This window comes from Eleutherodactylus coqui, chromosome 10 (assembly GCF_035609145.1).
Source record: "Eleutherodactylus coqui strain aEleCoq1 chromosome 10, aEleCoq1.hap1, whole genome shotgun sequence".
Classification (NCBI taxonomy): Eukaryota; Metazoa; Chordata; class Amphibia; order Anura; family Eleutherodactylidae; genus Eleutherodactylus; species Eleutherodactylus coqui.
In genome coordinates, this window is record NC_089846.1 from 74,218,628 (window position 1) to 74,232,935 (window position 14,308).

The 14,308-nt window shown below is 48.7% G+C and overlaps 1 protein-coding gene across 5 annotated transcripts; it reads left to right on the top strand.

The window, feature by feature from the left end:
• The first annotated feature begins 1,516 nt into the window (after positions 1–1,516).
• BRD2 (bromodomain containing 2) lies at positions 1,517–14,064 on the top strand. Of its 5 annotated transcripts, none has more exons than XM_066581288.1 (13): positions 1,517–1,817; positions 1,908–2,665; positions 4,578–4,878; positions 5,725–5,862; positions 7,546–7,690; positions 7,770–7,978; positions 8,066–8,434; positions 8,569–8,697; positions 8,780–8,986; positions 10,213–10,448; positions 10,564–10,871; positions 11,405–11,554; positions 12,848–14,064. In XM_066581288.1, exons 2-13 carry the CDS (start codon positions 2,634–2,636, stop codon positions 12,979–12,981), a joined length of 2,358 nt encoding a protein of 785 aa, XP_066437385.1. In that variant the 5' UTR covers positions 1,517–1,817; positions 1,908–2,633; the 3' UTR covers positions 12,982–14,064. The 5 variants fall into 5 exon arrangements, with proteins under 5 accessions (XP_066437385.1, XP_066437387.1, XP_066437388.1 ...); XM_066581290.1 differs by having other exon boundaries at positions 8,069–8,434; XM_066581291.1 differs by having other exon boundaries at positions 7,779–7,978.
• Positions 14,065–14,308: the final 244 nt, after the last annotated feature.

The window sequence follows — 14,308 nt, forward strand, 5'->3', positions numbered from 1 at the left end:
AAAGGCTGGGAAGAGACTTAATAGCAGTCTATAAATATCTAAAGGACTGTTACAGTGCAGAGGGATCAGCCCTATTCTCATCTGCACAAGGAAAGACTAGAAGCAATGGGATAAAACTGAAAGGGAAGAGACACAGATTAGAAAGACCTCAGGAGGCACAGAGCGGATGCTGCAGATACACACGGTCATACTACACAGTGATTAGATATTAGACCTTGAGCGGGATCAATGAGTGGAACAGGTTACCACGGGAGGTGGGGGTTCTCCTTCAGGGTACATTCCCACGAACGTATATCGGCTCGGTTTTCACGCCGAGCCGATATACGTTGTCCTCGTGTGCAGGGGGGGGGGGGAGAGGATGGAAGAGCCAGGAGCAGGAACTGAGCTCCCGCCCCTCTGCACTATTTGCAATGGGGAGAGGTGGGGCGGGGCTAATTCTCGGAACTTAGCCCCGCCCCAGCCCGCCTCTCCCCATTGCAAATGGTGCAGAGGGGCGGAGAGGAGGCAGAGAGGGGGCGGGAGCTCAGTTCCTGCTCCTGGCTCTTCCATACGTTCTTCTGAATGGAGCCACAATGGAAGTGTTCAAACAAAGGCTGGACAAAAATCTGTCTGGGATGATATGGTGGATCCTGCACTGAGCAGGGGGTCGGACCCGATGACCCTGGAGGTCCCTTCCAACTCTACCATTCTATGACCACCGAGGGGCGGACGCTGCGAATACACACGGTCACACTACACAGTGATTGGGGGTCTGCAGGGCTTACTGAGGGGGCTACACCAAGTCACACAGCGGAGACCACCGAGGGGCGGACGCTGCGAATACACACGGTCACACTGCACAGTGATTGGGGGTCCGCAGGGCTTACTGAGGGGGCTACACCGAGTCACACAGCGGAGACCACCGAGGGGCGGACGCTGCAAATACACATGGTCACACCACACAGTGATTGGAGGGGTCCGCAAGGCTTAGTGAGGTGGCTACACTAAGTCACACAGCGGAAACCTCAGAGGCCGCACTGCACGGAGCAGAGACCAAGGAGAGGACGCTGCGAATAGACACAGTGAATGGGGGTCCGCAGTGCTGTCTGAGGGGGGCTACACCGAATCACACAGCAGAGACCCCAGGAGGGTGCGCTGCACGCAGCGGACACTGCGAATACAGTCACACTACATAGAGATTGGGGGCCCGCAGTGCTCTCTGAGGGGGCGACACAGTGATTAGGAGTCCGCAGTGCTCTCTGGGGGGCTACAGGGCCCCCTGTGCACAGCTGTGAGGGGCTCCGGCGGCCCTGCACCAGAGGCCTGTGAGGGAGCAGCTAGCCCGCCGTCTCACCCGCCTTCCCGCCATCTCAGCTCGGGGAGGACAGGCAGCAGCCGCCATGTTGCAGCAGTGACTCCGCACATATCACACGGGCAGGAGGAGGAGGTGTGCAGAGATGGATAATAGAGCCGCCAGTAGGTGGCGGCAGGGAGGCCGCATCCGGGGGCTGGGGCGTCCCAGGAGCTGCGGGAGAGCGGCGGCAGGGGGAGAGGAGACAGAGGAGGAGGATGGAGATGCACGCCGCTGCTGCCTCAGCTCCTGACAACAAGATGGCGGCGGATCTATGCAGGCGGGGGCGGCGTGTGCCTGCGAGGCTGGGGAACGGCGCTCCGGCGGCGGACAGGCCCGGCAACCGGCTCATTCTAACCAGCGCGCTCCGCTCTGCACGCTCACTGGGGACGTTTGTGCCTAAAAGCTTCGGTTGCGGTAAGAGGCGGTGGAGGAGCTCCGCGCTACCGCTGAGGTGTCTGCCGGCCTCGGAGCGGCTCCTCGCACGGTAAGCGGCTGGCTCTCAGGCTGTGGCGTGCGGCGGCGCTTTTGTGTGTTTTTGTGTAACTTCTCATGTGTTCCTTTCTTTACTCCTCAGATTTACAGCCGTCCCGTGAGCGGCCCGCCGTGAGAGGTGACCCGCGGCGCCGGCGGGAGGCTCTTTACTTCACAGTCGGAGATGCAAAGTGTGCGACAAGATGGCGGCCCGGCATTGTCTGCCGAAGAACATTACAGCTACGGAACAAGATGGCGGTGTCTCCTTCAGGCTGACAGAAGGAGAAAACAACGGCCACGTCGCGTGATGTGGGAGCCCGCCCCGTCTGAGCTCTGCTGCCTAGTAACAGCCAATAGCGTTGAGCAGCGCCTCCGAGTTCTGCCTGGTTCCAGCCAATCACAGAGGAGGTTTTCTTCGATGACGTGGAGGCCGCGCTGAGTCACTCGTCCTGGAGTCCTACGATGGAAAGGGCGCGTCCTCTTTCGCTGCTGCAGTAGTTGTGCTCAAGGCGGCCACTGGGGGTAGTCAAACAACGTGAGACCTGACGACCAATAGGAAACTACATCGTTTGGAGTGGGCGTGTAACATTGTGTTTGATGGGCTCATCGGCCAATGGAAGTGTTGGATCTATCAGAGGGGTTGGCCTTACTCAGCCAATCGTGAGCGGCTGCTGTGTTTATATAAGCCCGGCCTCAGCCTTCCAGGCGCCATTTCGCTGAAGCGAAGAGCCGGAGCTGGAAGGGGGAAAAGCCTGAAGTGGTTGGAGCCAAAGCGATCTCTACGCCCTCAGTCCGAGAGCGGGCGGCTACATAATCCGCATCCATCCGCATGGAGGCAACCCTAAACTCTGCGTTTAAAAGGTAGATGTGACCGGGGGGCGCTGCGGTACCGGACGCGGGCGATATTAGTACAGAAATGTATGTTATGTAGAAACTGCGGAATCCCCGCACCCACCCTCTCCATAGAGATGGCGTCTCCCTCCCCCTATCAACAGTGGTACTATCCGTCTCCATCGCGTCACCCACTACCTCCAGCCGCCACGGGCTTCACAGTAACAGCAACTGCCGGTAGTACTGCCGCCATAGCGATGTGTATTACTGCCCGGGCACGCGGCTCTGCAGTGCCAGGGGTCTGAGAGCGGCTGTCGAACAGTGTGTCCCGACGAAGGGAAGCGGCGGGTTACTGGGGGCAGCGGCCGCTCACGTGTGGGTGTCGGGGGGTGCACGGTCTCTTTACGGTGGGTTGTGGGGGCCTCGCGTGCCGTTACCGTGTCGCAGGGCTGTGTGCTTTCTTTGTGTAGATCCAGTGTTCTGCGGCTGGGGCCGGGGAGGGGGTCTGTGACACCACGTGATGTGATAGAGCGGTGACCGCCGGCACTCCGGGCTGTGAGGGTCTCCTGTAGTCGGTGAGGAGCCGCCATGTCTGCCAGCACTTGTTTATATGCAGTGAGGTGAGCGGGTCACGTGGTGTGATGTCACCGCCGGCTGTATATATTGTGTAAGCGGGGGAGGGGAGGAGTCTGCTGCAGAGGACAACCTGCGGGGAGATCTGAGGGCCTTATCTTACTGCCATGTATACATAGTGTGGTACAGGATGGGGGGCTGTCCCTGGGGGGCTTACAGATGTGGGAGGAAACCCCATAAACCTGTAGACTCTGCAGATGATTCTCCCCTCCAATAAATGTAATGATGAGGGGGCTCCCTGCAGACATCTTCGCCGTAGCCCCTAAACATAGTGGTGTTGGGGGGCTATGCTACAGGTGATTGTTCTTCGGACCCCCCCCCCCCTATACATAGTGGTGTTGGGGGGCTATGCTACAGGTGATTGTTCTTCGGACCCCCCCTATACATAGTGGTGTTGGGGGGCTACGTTACGGGTGATTGTTCTCCGGACCCCCCCCTATACATAGTGGTCGTGTCTGGTAGCTCTGCGGCACGGGGGGCTACGGTACAGGTGATTGTTCTACGGACCCCGTATACATAGTGGTGGTTGGTAGCTCCACGGCATGGGGGGGCTACGTTACAGGTGATTGTTCTCCGGACCCCCTATACATAGTGGTCGTGTCTGGTAGTTCTGCGGCACGGGGGGCTACGGTACAGGTGATTGTTCTACGGACCCTGTATACATAGTGGTGGTTGGTAGCTCCACGGCATGGGGGGGCTACGTTACAGGTGATTGTTCTCTGGACCCCCTATACATAGTGGTCGTGTCTGGTAGCTCTGCGGCACGGGGGGCTACGTTACAGGTGATTGTTCTCCGGACCCCCCCTATACATAGTGGTCGTGTCTGGTAGCTCTGCGGCACGGGGGGCTACGTTACAGGTGATTGTTCTCCGGACCCCCCCTATACATAGTGGACGTGTCTGGTAGCTCCGCGGCACGGGGGGCTACGTTACAGGTGATTGTTGCCCACCTCCTGTTCTCGGGATATCCTATAAAGAGAACCTCTGAGGACATCCTGAAAACATGACCTGCTGGGGGGCCTGGGGAAACCAATTATAGATGGTCTCCCATAAAACAGAGATCCCTGTAGCCCCCTCGTCTGGTGGTTCACTCCTCTAATGTGACCGGATGTGTTTGTAGTTCTGCCCGGGGGAGGGGTCCTCTGCTTGGTGCTGCCGGATGCATTGCATCAGCATGTCGTTTCTGTGTGTCAACCGCTTCTCTCTGCCCGCTGCTGCCGGACACCACGTTACATCATTAGCGTGTAGCTTCTCTGTGAGGTCAGGTTGGTTGCTCCAGGGTCACTTACTGAAGCCTTTGCTGCCCACAGGCCGCCTCTGGATATAAATCATGCTATAATGGGTCAGTCTGTGGAGGGAACCCCAGGAAAGCGCATCCGCAAGCCCTCCCTGCTCTACGAGGACTTTGAGGGGCCTAACATGACGTCCGGCGTCTACGGCCACAGCCCCCAAGTGAACCCTCCAGCTCCAGAGGTCAGCAATGTGAAGAAGGCCGGCCGTTCGACTAACCAGCTGCAGTACCTGCACAAGGTGGTGGTGAAGTCTCTGTGGAAGCACCAGTTCTCGTGGCCCTTCCGCCAGGCCGTGGATGCTGTGAAGCTCGGCTTACCGGTATGTTCCTGGGGGGGCGGTCTATCCAGCTGCTTGTACTGAGGGGTGTTGTTGGCATGGCCTGGTGACAGCTCTGGTTGCAGATGATTGAGTCATCTGGTGCTGTGGGGCGGAGGGTCCTACACCTATCACAGCTAAGAGGGTCCTCTGAGGGAGGTCATGACCTTTTTAGTCTTTCCGTGACTCCCCAGCCCCATCTCTACAACGCTGCGGGTGTCCCGGCGCGCGGTATATAATGTAGCCACAGCCCGATATCATGTGAATTGGTTGATTTTTCTTACTTTGAAATTGCAAATTTCCAATTGATACATTTTGCAGATCTGCCCATCCATGAATTTGTACAGGACCCCAACTGTGACAAAGTATATAAAGCTACACATACTGAGATGTCTTGGATTAGAAGTATGAAGGAAGGTACATTAAACTGGTAGGTGTCCTATTATTTAGCTTTTAGAATACAGTTATATTGTCCCGGCCACCCTCGTGGCAAGCTTGTGTCCCACCAAACCTGGGCCGTACCCAATGGGGGGGAGCTGTGCTGCCATCGCCAGTACTAGCGGCACTAAAGGCTAAAAGTGGTGTGTGTGGTGATTGGTGTTACTCTGGCATTACCCTTGAGTATGTGACGGTCCTATTCAGAGTATCCCAGAGCTGTCATCAGGTTTGTGCACAGGAGCCGCCCTCCTCCGCAGAGTTTGTCACTTTTTCGGGTTTACCTTATTTTAAAGATGCAACATTGTATTTTATTCTGAAACTTTGCTAAAGTCCTAAAGACCGTTTAAAAAAACTTATCGCTGCTTTCCAATATGTTAATTTCCTCATATTTCTTTCGCTGTGGTGTTACAGGACTATCACAAAATCATAAAGCAGCCTATGGATATGGGGACCATCAAGAAGAGGCTGGAGAACAACTACTACTGGAGCGCGCTGGAGTGCATGCAGGACTTCAACACCATGTTCACCAACTGCTACATCTATAACAAGGTGTGTAGCGTCACCGCACAGGTAGAAAACCTTTACAATGATCGCCAGGAGCTGCCGCTGGCATCTCTGCTCCAGGGGACGTAGCATTACATTGCAGCTTTTCAGATGAATTGCTATCCATGTAATAGAGGTTTCCTTGACGGCCAGAATGAGTGGCTCCTTGAGGTGGGCACCGCATCTGTGCTATGTGAATTCCCTACTAAGGCATATTACAAGAGTGTCTTTGTGAAACACCTCTTTAAATGGGTACTTTGGAGAACTTCTTATAGCTTCCATGGGGCACAATCGCCATACAGAAGGATATTGGGTAGATACCATATTTACAAATCATTATATTGATGAAATAGCTGGTATGGTCCTCCATCACATGGGACTGGTGCTCTGACTTAGAAAATCCTGCAGCAGACAAGAAATCGCTGTCATTAGGTGCGTGGTGCACACAGCATTAGTATGTGTTGTCAGTCTAATGCTGTGTCTTGGACTGAACGATCACCACTCAGAAAATTGTTCGAACGAGTAAAACTGAAAGATAATTGTTCAGCTTAAATGCAGCCAGCGTGAATCGCGCTTATTTTTATTCGTCCAGTTTCGGCCGGCTCACTTGTCTGGCAAGTTAAACCCCCATCAGTCAAGGAAATGTGAAACACTGACCGACAAGTGAGGGAGAACTGCAGGATGCACAACGAGGATTCTGCGGTCTCGGTGCGCGGACGAGCTGGTGATGACGTTACCAGGTTGTTTACTCTGGGCAAATGAGAATCATCCCGTGTAAAAGGGGCATAAGCTGCTACATCTGCTTTTATAAACCTGGGCTCCCCACATGAGACTGCTTCTGTAGGTCTCTAGGGATTAATAGGGAAAGCCACTTCCAGTCCATAGAGCAGAGGCTGGAGGATTCAAGTAGTCAAGCAGAGCCAATATCTCATGAATCTAGTCATCGGTAAGTATGTTACCTGCCCCAGTATGCTCTGTGTGTGACTTGTGCTCCAAGAAAACCTTTTCCTGTAGTGGCCCTTCTATGTAATATGAAGAGCATAGAACCATTGATGTCGGTTGTTTTTAATAGAAAACAGTTTCTGAGCTTCACGATACTGTGGTATGAGAAAGCTACTAGTCCAAATTGTAGAAATAATAACAGGAATGGCACATGCTGGGCAGGAGGGGTGGTATGATGTTCAGGAACCCCCTCCTTTAAGTGCAGATTTCAGCATCAAAGGGAAGTACACTCAGGCCCATGGAGGTACAATCCAAAGCTTTAATATAACAGGCAACGCATTTTGGTGCTTGCACATTAGAACATTTTTCAGGCAAACTGCTAATGTGCGAGCACCGAAGAATTTGAAGATCTAACCTTGTGGCGCATTCCTATTGTGTTTCCTGATTGATGTCGGTTGAGACACTATGGGGAAAACCGCATCTGGGACTCCTACGAATTGGCCATTTCAATGAGCTTGTGTCCCATGCGTGAGAAGACTTGTCCTGCGGAGTAATATAATCTTTATTTGTATAGCGCCAACACACAGACAAACAAGACTTGCTCATAGCACAAAAAAGTTGCGCCAAGGTACACGCAGTTGAGCTTACACTCCTGTGAAGCCGGCCTTGGAGTAATCTTTCAGTGTTGTGTTATTGTATTAGAAGAATGCTAATTTAACCTGCATTAATCTGTTGTGCATCTTAAAGCCCACAGATGATATTGTGCTCATGGCGCAAAGTCTGGAGAAGATGTTCCTGCAGAAAGTGGCACAGATGCCCCAAGAGGAGCAGGAGATCCCCAACACCACCACTAAGAGCAAGCATGTGAAGTCGCCAAATACCAAGCCACCAGGTAAATGACTTTACACTTATTGTATGCTTCTTGTTAACTCTCGCAACTGAAACTAAGCTGACTTAATGACATTGATTAGTTGTTACAGGTGGAATCACAACTGCACACCAAGTGCCGGCCATCTCCTCCATGTCTCAGTCCATGCTGTATCCAAGTTCTCCTGAAGTGCCCACAACAGTCATTAGTTTACCACATCCTGCGGTCCTTTCTAACCCTATACTGAAATCCATACCCTCTGCTCAGACGCTGCTGCCGCTTGTCCCGACCGCCACACAGCCTGTTGCTAAGGTAAGCATCAGTCTGGGAATGCTGCATGTTTCTTGGGACTTCTGGTAGTTTGTACTGTAGCCAAAGCTATTTTTTCTCTCTCCATAGAAGAAAGGGGTGAAAAGAAAAGCTGACACTACAACTCCAACCACCACCGCTATTATTGCCACCAGTGGAGATTCTTCCCCTCTAACTCCATCGGATAACAAACCTGCTAAAATCCCCGCCCGTAGGGAAAGTGGACGGCCAATCAAACCGCCTCGAAAGGACCTGCCAGACTCTCAGCAACATCAGACCTCTAAGAAAGGCAAGCTATCTGAGCAACTTAAATACTGCAATGGCATCCTTAAGGAACTTCTCTCCAAGAAACATGCTGCCTATGCTTGGCCTTTTTACAAGCCTGTGGATGCCTCTTCTCTGGGACTGCATGATTATCATGAAATCATTAAACACCCCATGGATCTCAGCACCATTAAGGTGGGTTGAGGGACAGCGGTGGCCACATGAATTCTTGTGTTAAGCACAGTCTTAATTAGCCTGAAAGCAGAAGTGGCTTTTATGTAGGTCACATCTTGGCTCTTATGGTATTCACTGGCATTTTTCTTGTACAGAAAAAAATGGAGAATAGAGAATATCATGATGCTCAAGAGTTTGCTGCGGATGTCAGGCTTATGTTCTCCAACTGCTACAAGTATAATCCCCCAGATCATGACGTTGTGGCCATGGCAAGGAAACTGCAAGTGAGAATAACATGGATACTGTAAATGTATAGTTATACAGACTTGTATATATAGCTGAATGTCTGCATTATCTTCTCTCCAGGATGTGTTTGAATTCCGTTATGCTAAAATGCCAGATGAGCCAATAGCAGTTACTCCACCGACCACATCCACACAACTGGCTCCCTCCGACTCAAAGTCTTCGTCCGAATCTTCAAGCGAGACTAGCAGTGACAGCTCGGATGACAGTGAGAGCTCCGATGACTCTGAGGAAGAGAGAGCAAACAGACTGGCAGAACTTCAGGAGCAGGTATGTGCAAATAACTCTGCAGGGGGGGGGGGGGCTGCTGTGTCTAGTGTGGCTTGGGGTCTCTTGGCTTTTGTGGTTGGGTTGAATTTTTAAGCTTTTTGCTATTATAAAAATCATTTTAAAAAAACTCAAAACTTAGATTTATGAGCCTTAGAGTTATAGTGCAACTTTTGAAAGCTAAAACTTCACTTTCATGAGTAGATGAAAACCTTGTGGCTGTTTAGCATTCCTCTTTTATGTAGCAAGCCTGTCCCAGTCTGTTGCTAGTTAGCTTGAGGAAGGTCTACTCGACCGAAACGTCGCTATTGTTCTTTGTTATGGGGTAAATAAATAAGTTTTGTATTTTTCTACATCCTGGATTGCTGCCAGTTATTACTCCCTTTATCTAGTCTGTTGCTAATAAGTGAGTTCATTGGGTCTTTACAATTTGTGGTCTGTTATTACGATGAGCTTTCAATTATATCCGTGGATGGGAGGGGTCAACTCTGCTCCCCCAAAGAGCAACTGTTGTGTGCCACCCCACAAGCATTGCATCCTCTTCATTGTTTACTAAGCACGGCTTCATACTTAGTAGCTGCTGTGCCTGATGTATTCACTGCAGCCTCATCCCTTTTTAGTGAATAGAACTGACCTGTGCCTGGTATGACAGTTCTGTTCTATTTGCTGGAATGGGTTGAGGTTATGGTAAACTAATGCAAGGCCCGTCCGCTGCTAAAAGTACAGAGTTGTGAGAGTAGTAAACCATGAAAGGGGTGCAAAGTGTGCCAGAGTATCTCGTGGTCTTCAGTTTCAAACTAGTAAGGATAGGCTATTAGTTTTAAAGTGGATATCCCTTTAACTTTAGAATTAAAGAGTAACTGTTGGCTACTTCCTGCCATTGTCTGTAGTTTGAGCAAGGTCTGTTTCATTTTACCAGTGATGTGAAGCAAAGACTTCTGTATTCATGATATGCATGATATGCAGGTTTATGATATGTACAGTAACTAAGAGATCTGTCAATCAGCGGCTGGTGGGCTGTGGGAGCCTGCTTAAGAATATATAAAGTGCTGACAGTATTAAATTGTGTTTTTGATAAAATGCCATAATTGTAAATAACGCTGGTCATAACTGCACGTGTGTCACAACTGCACGTGTGTCACAACTGCACGCTTCGCCACGGGTTCCTGTTAATACAGTCTAGTTCTGCTGTAGTTGCTGGTGTGAATTCATATTTCTACTGTTCACAGCTTCGGGCCGTGCATGAGCAGCTTGCTGCTCTATCACAGGGGCCAATTTCCAAGCCAAAAAAGAAGAGGGAAAAGAAGGAAAAAAAGAAAAAGAAGAAATCTGAGAAGAAGAAAGTCAAAGATGATGATGAATGGAGATGCGGCAAAGCGAGAACATCGCAGAATAAAAAGTCCTCCAAAAAATCCACGTGTGGTGGGACCACGAACACAAGCAGCACAATCCCGTTACTGACAAAGTAGGTTGTCGTGAGTTAGTCTGCAAGTGTTGAAAGTTTTCTCTCCTCGCATAACACACAAGCTTGTTGCAGTTTTTGAATCTGTATGTATATCTTAACTTTTTTTCTTTCTCAGAAGCTCAAAGAAATCCTCATCGAAGTCTCTGCCTCCACCTCCACCAGTCATGTATGACTCAGAGGAAGAGGAGGAATGCAAGCCCATGACGTATGATGAGAAAAGACAGCTGAGTTTGGATATCAACAAACTACCTGGCGAGAAGTTGGGTCGTGTCGTACACATCATTCAGTCCCGGGAGCCCTCATTGCGGGATTCCAACCCTGAGGAAATCGAAATTGACTTTGAGACTTTAAAACCTTCAACCCTTCGGGAGCTTGAGAGATATGTGATGTCTTGTCTGAGGAAGAAGCCAAGAAAGCCCTACAGTGAGTCTTCAATCCCCTTCTATCTTGTTTGGAATAATGGCATCTGTCACGTAGTGGGATTTTCTTCCTCATTTTGATATCCCTGTCGTATACAGTTTATTGATGCCCAGATCTTGCAATGTTTACACTTACTATTGTAAATGGTGCGGAATACTGTAAAACATGCACACAGTGTTGTATGTTCTTATATATCCCTGAGATCTCGACGGGCGAGGATGTCCAAAAGCTTCTATTATAGTATGTGAGTCTGGTGAATGTCTTATGTGGAAGTGATGAGAGAGCTGCATTCCTGTGACAGATCATCTTTCATACTGTTGCACCTGCAGGATTATTGGATTCCTTTCCCAGAACTTCCACAATAGACAGTCAAGAGATTTTAACTAAAGTGTTTAGCAACAATTGAGTAAAACAAGAATCCAGACTGGCGCTGCAGCCTTTTACACCAGGGACCCCATAGGTTTGGGTTTTGAGTATGACGCTTGCAGTTGAAGGGGATGTTCCGTGTTTATAACGAATGTTCTTGTTCTCTTCAGCTCCCCCTAACTCTGTGCTCTCTGCAGCACTTAAAAAGCCAGTGGGGAAAACAAAAGAAGAGATTGCTCTGGAGAAGAAAAGGGAGCTGGAGAAAAGACTACAGGATGTCAGTGGGCAACTAAACTCCACCAAAAAGCCACCTAAGAAAGGTAAGTGCTCGCTGGCGCTTATTTTTTTATAATGATGGAGAGGCAGAGATTTTCTTCCAAGGGTAACTATAAAATTTCAAAAATCTATTGAATGGTTGTGGTCCAGGTGAGACCCCTGCCAGCACACATTAAAGGGCTGTACCGTGATACTCCTTGTCTGTGGTGTATAGGCTCTATAGAGGAAGCTTGAGTCTGTTCACTGATCACAGCTGAAGGGAGACTCTGCTTTGAGAGCTTCTGCACCTTTGACTTTGTAATCTGTAACTGCTCTGCAGTTTTGATTGCTGGGGGTCTAGATGTAAACTGTCAAGGTTGTTTGTTTTCATTATACTTTAGGCTCACGCAGACGGCTGGGTCGACACTCACTGCATGAATTCTCGCAGTGACCCATTACCTGCGGCGTCTCCTCCCCTGCTCTGCGCCGTGACGTTTTTGTGTGGAAATGGGACACACCGCAGTTTGTTTACTGCGCGAGTTTTCACGCAGTCAAATTGCAGCCGTCTGCATAAGATTGCATAAACTAATGCAATCCTATGGCAGTGTGCTTAGGCGGAAATTGTGCAGGAAATCCTGCTGTGCATTCCCCCTTTAACTGTATTCTGTTGCACTAAAAATAAAGCCTAATTCCTACTGCTTGCCTTATTTTGGAGGTTGCCATGCAGTTTGTCACACCTGTCAAGTATGACTACAGTTATGGGTCCTGCACACTGGCGTCGTGATTTTTGCTAAGAGAAAATGTATTTATTTTTTTAATTCCTCCCCCCACCCCCTGTGATTTTTGAGCATCAGCACTGCTTTTTCTTGTGAAAACATTGCTGTCGCTTGTTTTTTTTTTTTTTTTATTTAATCGTAGAAGTCAACACATCACAAGGTTGTGCTTTGTGTTGTGATTAAAAAGGCGGCTCCATTGGGAAACCTAGGAGACAAAAAAAGCAAAACACGGAAATTTTTTTTCTCTCTCTCCACGCAGCGTCGTGTGAAGAAAACCATTGAAAATAATTAGTTTAATAATTCTGCGTTTTTACACGCATTGTGATATATATATTTTATTTTTTCTTTAATTGCTAGTGTGGAGGCAGCCTTAGTGTAGTGCGTTAGTGAGTGCTCAATCAATGTTGCCAAGAATTTGCATATCCTGTTCCTTTTGTGATAATTTCAGCTGTGATTCATGTGGATTGTATGTTGCTCAGATTGCAAACAAGTTTTTGTATTCTTGTATGTGCATTAATACAGGTTATGCTTTTCATTTTCCATGTCTTATTTAATTACATTTGTTTCTCCCCATTTTAACAGCCCATGAAAAGGTGGAATCAGCGCAGCCAGTTTCTGTCTCCCGCCTTAGTGCTTCCAGCTCCAGCTCGGACTCTGACAGCAGCAGCAGCTCCACCTCCAGCTCCTCAGATACAAGTGACTCGGAGTCGGGTTGAGGGGTATGTGGTCGGTGCTGCACCTTTCACTGAACCAGGGAAGGAAGGCTGGGTTTATGCTTTGTACCTGGTTCTACAAGGATCTGCGGGAACAGAACCCTTATGAACCAGACTTGACACCCTTTTAGGGATAAACAAACTGAGGCCTTTGGATGTGTGATTTCCCTGCCTTTCTTTCCCACTGCAAGTGATGCACATAGACACTGCGGGGAAAATTCCTGGAGCATGAGGCATCGCCCTGGATATTCCACCCCTTTGTGGGTAGAAAGCATTATTGTGGGTGGGCAATTGATAGGATTGATGCAGTGTCCTTATTTTATACTGTTTACAGCTTCTTGTGGAATGCACAGACACCTGGAAGAGTCCTGGTTTTACTTGTCTCGGCACAGGGGCAATTTCAAGCCTGCCTCTGGTAGCTTCTGCTTTTTACAGCGTAAAGTTGACTCTTCAAGTATTCCGTTTTATTTTATTTTGGCGCATACTGGGGAGGTCACTCTGCCGGAGTATTGGCTCAGTCGTGGGAGTATTACTAAAGTGCACAGTGGGGTGGGGGAGGGGCTGCACGAGGAGCCAGAAAATTTTGCCTTCAAAATGTCTTAGAAGTTTAAGGCACTTGGATAAGATTTTATCCCTTCAGCCCTCCGACGCACGCAGTGTTCTGTCTGTGGACACGGCTCGCATCCAGACCACCTACAGCAGAAGTTGTGTGAAGCCTTTCATGGTTGTATTTCTTTTTGTTTTTCCCATTTTGTATTTATTTTAAGAAAGAGAAGGAAATAACTTCTTTTTTTGTTTTATAATGTAAAATAATTAGAGGGTCCCCGTTGATACAGGGGCCAATGTAGATGTAAGATTTTATAAACACTGTATATATCTATATATAAATATATCACAAGTTGCACAAGCGGCATGTTTCTCAATGTAAAGGGTGACTTTATTTTTTACCTGGAAGCAAATGGTTTTTATTTTCTTCCTCTTTGATTGTTTGTTTTTGTTGCTACGTTTGTCTCTATCTGTCTCTTGTATCTGTTCAAACCCTTTAGTTTGGAAACATGTAAATAAAGAAAAAATATACTTCCAAAATATACTGTTGTCTTTATTGTAAATTTATACAAATGTGCGCGAGATTCCCGAATCCTGGCAAGAGGATGAACTCCGGTTTGGTAAAGTGGAAAAATAACATGACTAATCTGCATCAGCAGGACTATTGCCATGCCAAGGTTATAGGTTGTTCCATCACATTCTAAGGTGGTTGTCTCATGGGGAAAAAAAAAATTATTTAAATAAATTTTGTTCCTTCAAGGGGACTTGGAAGATGTGATCATTT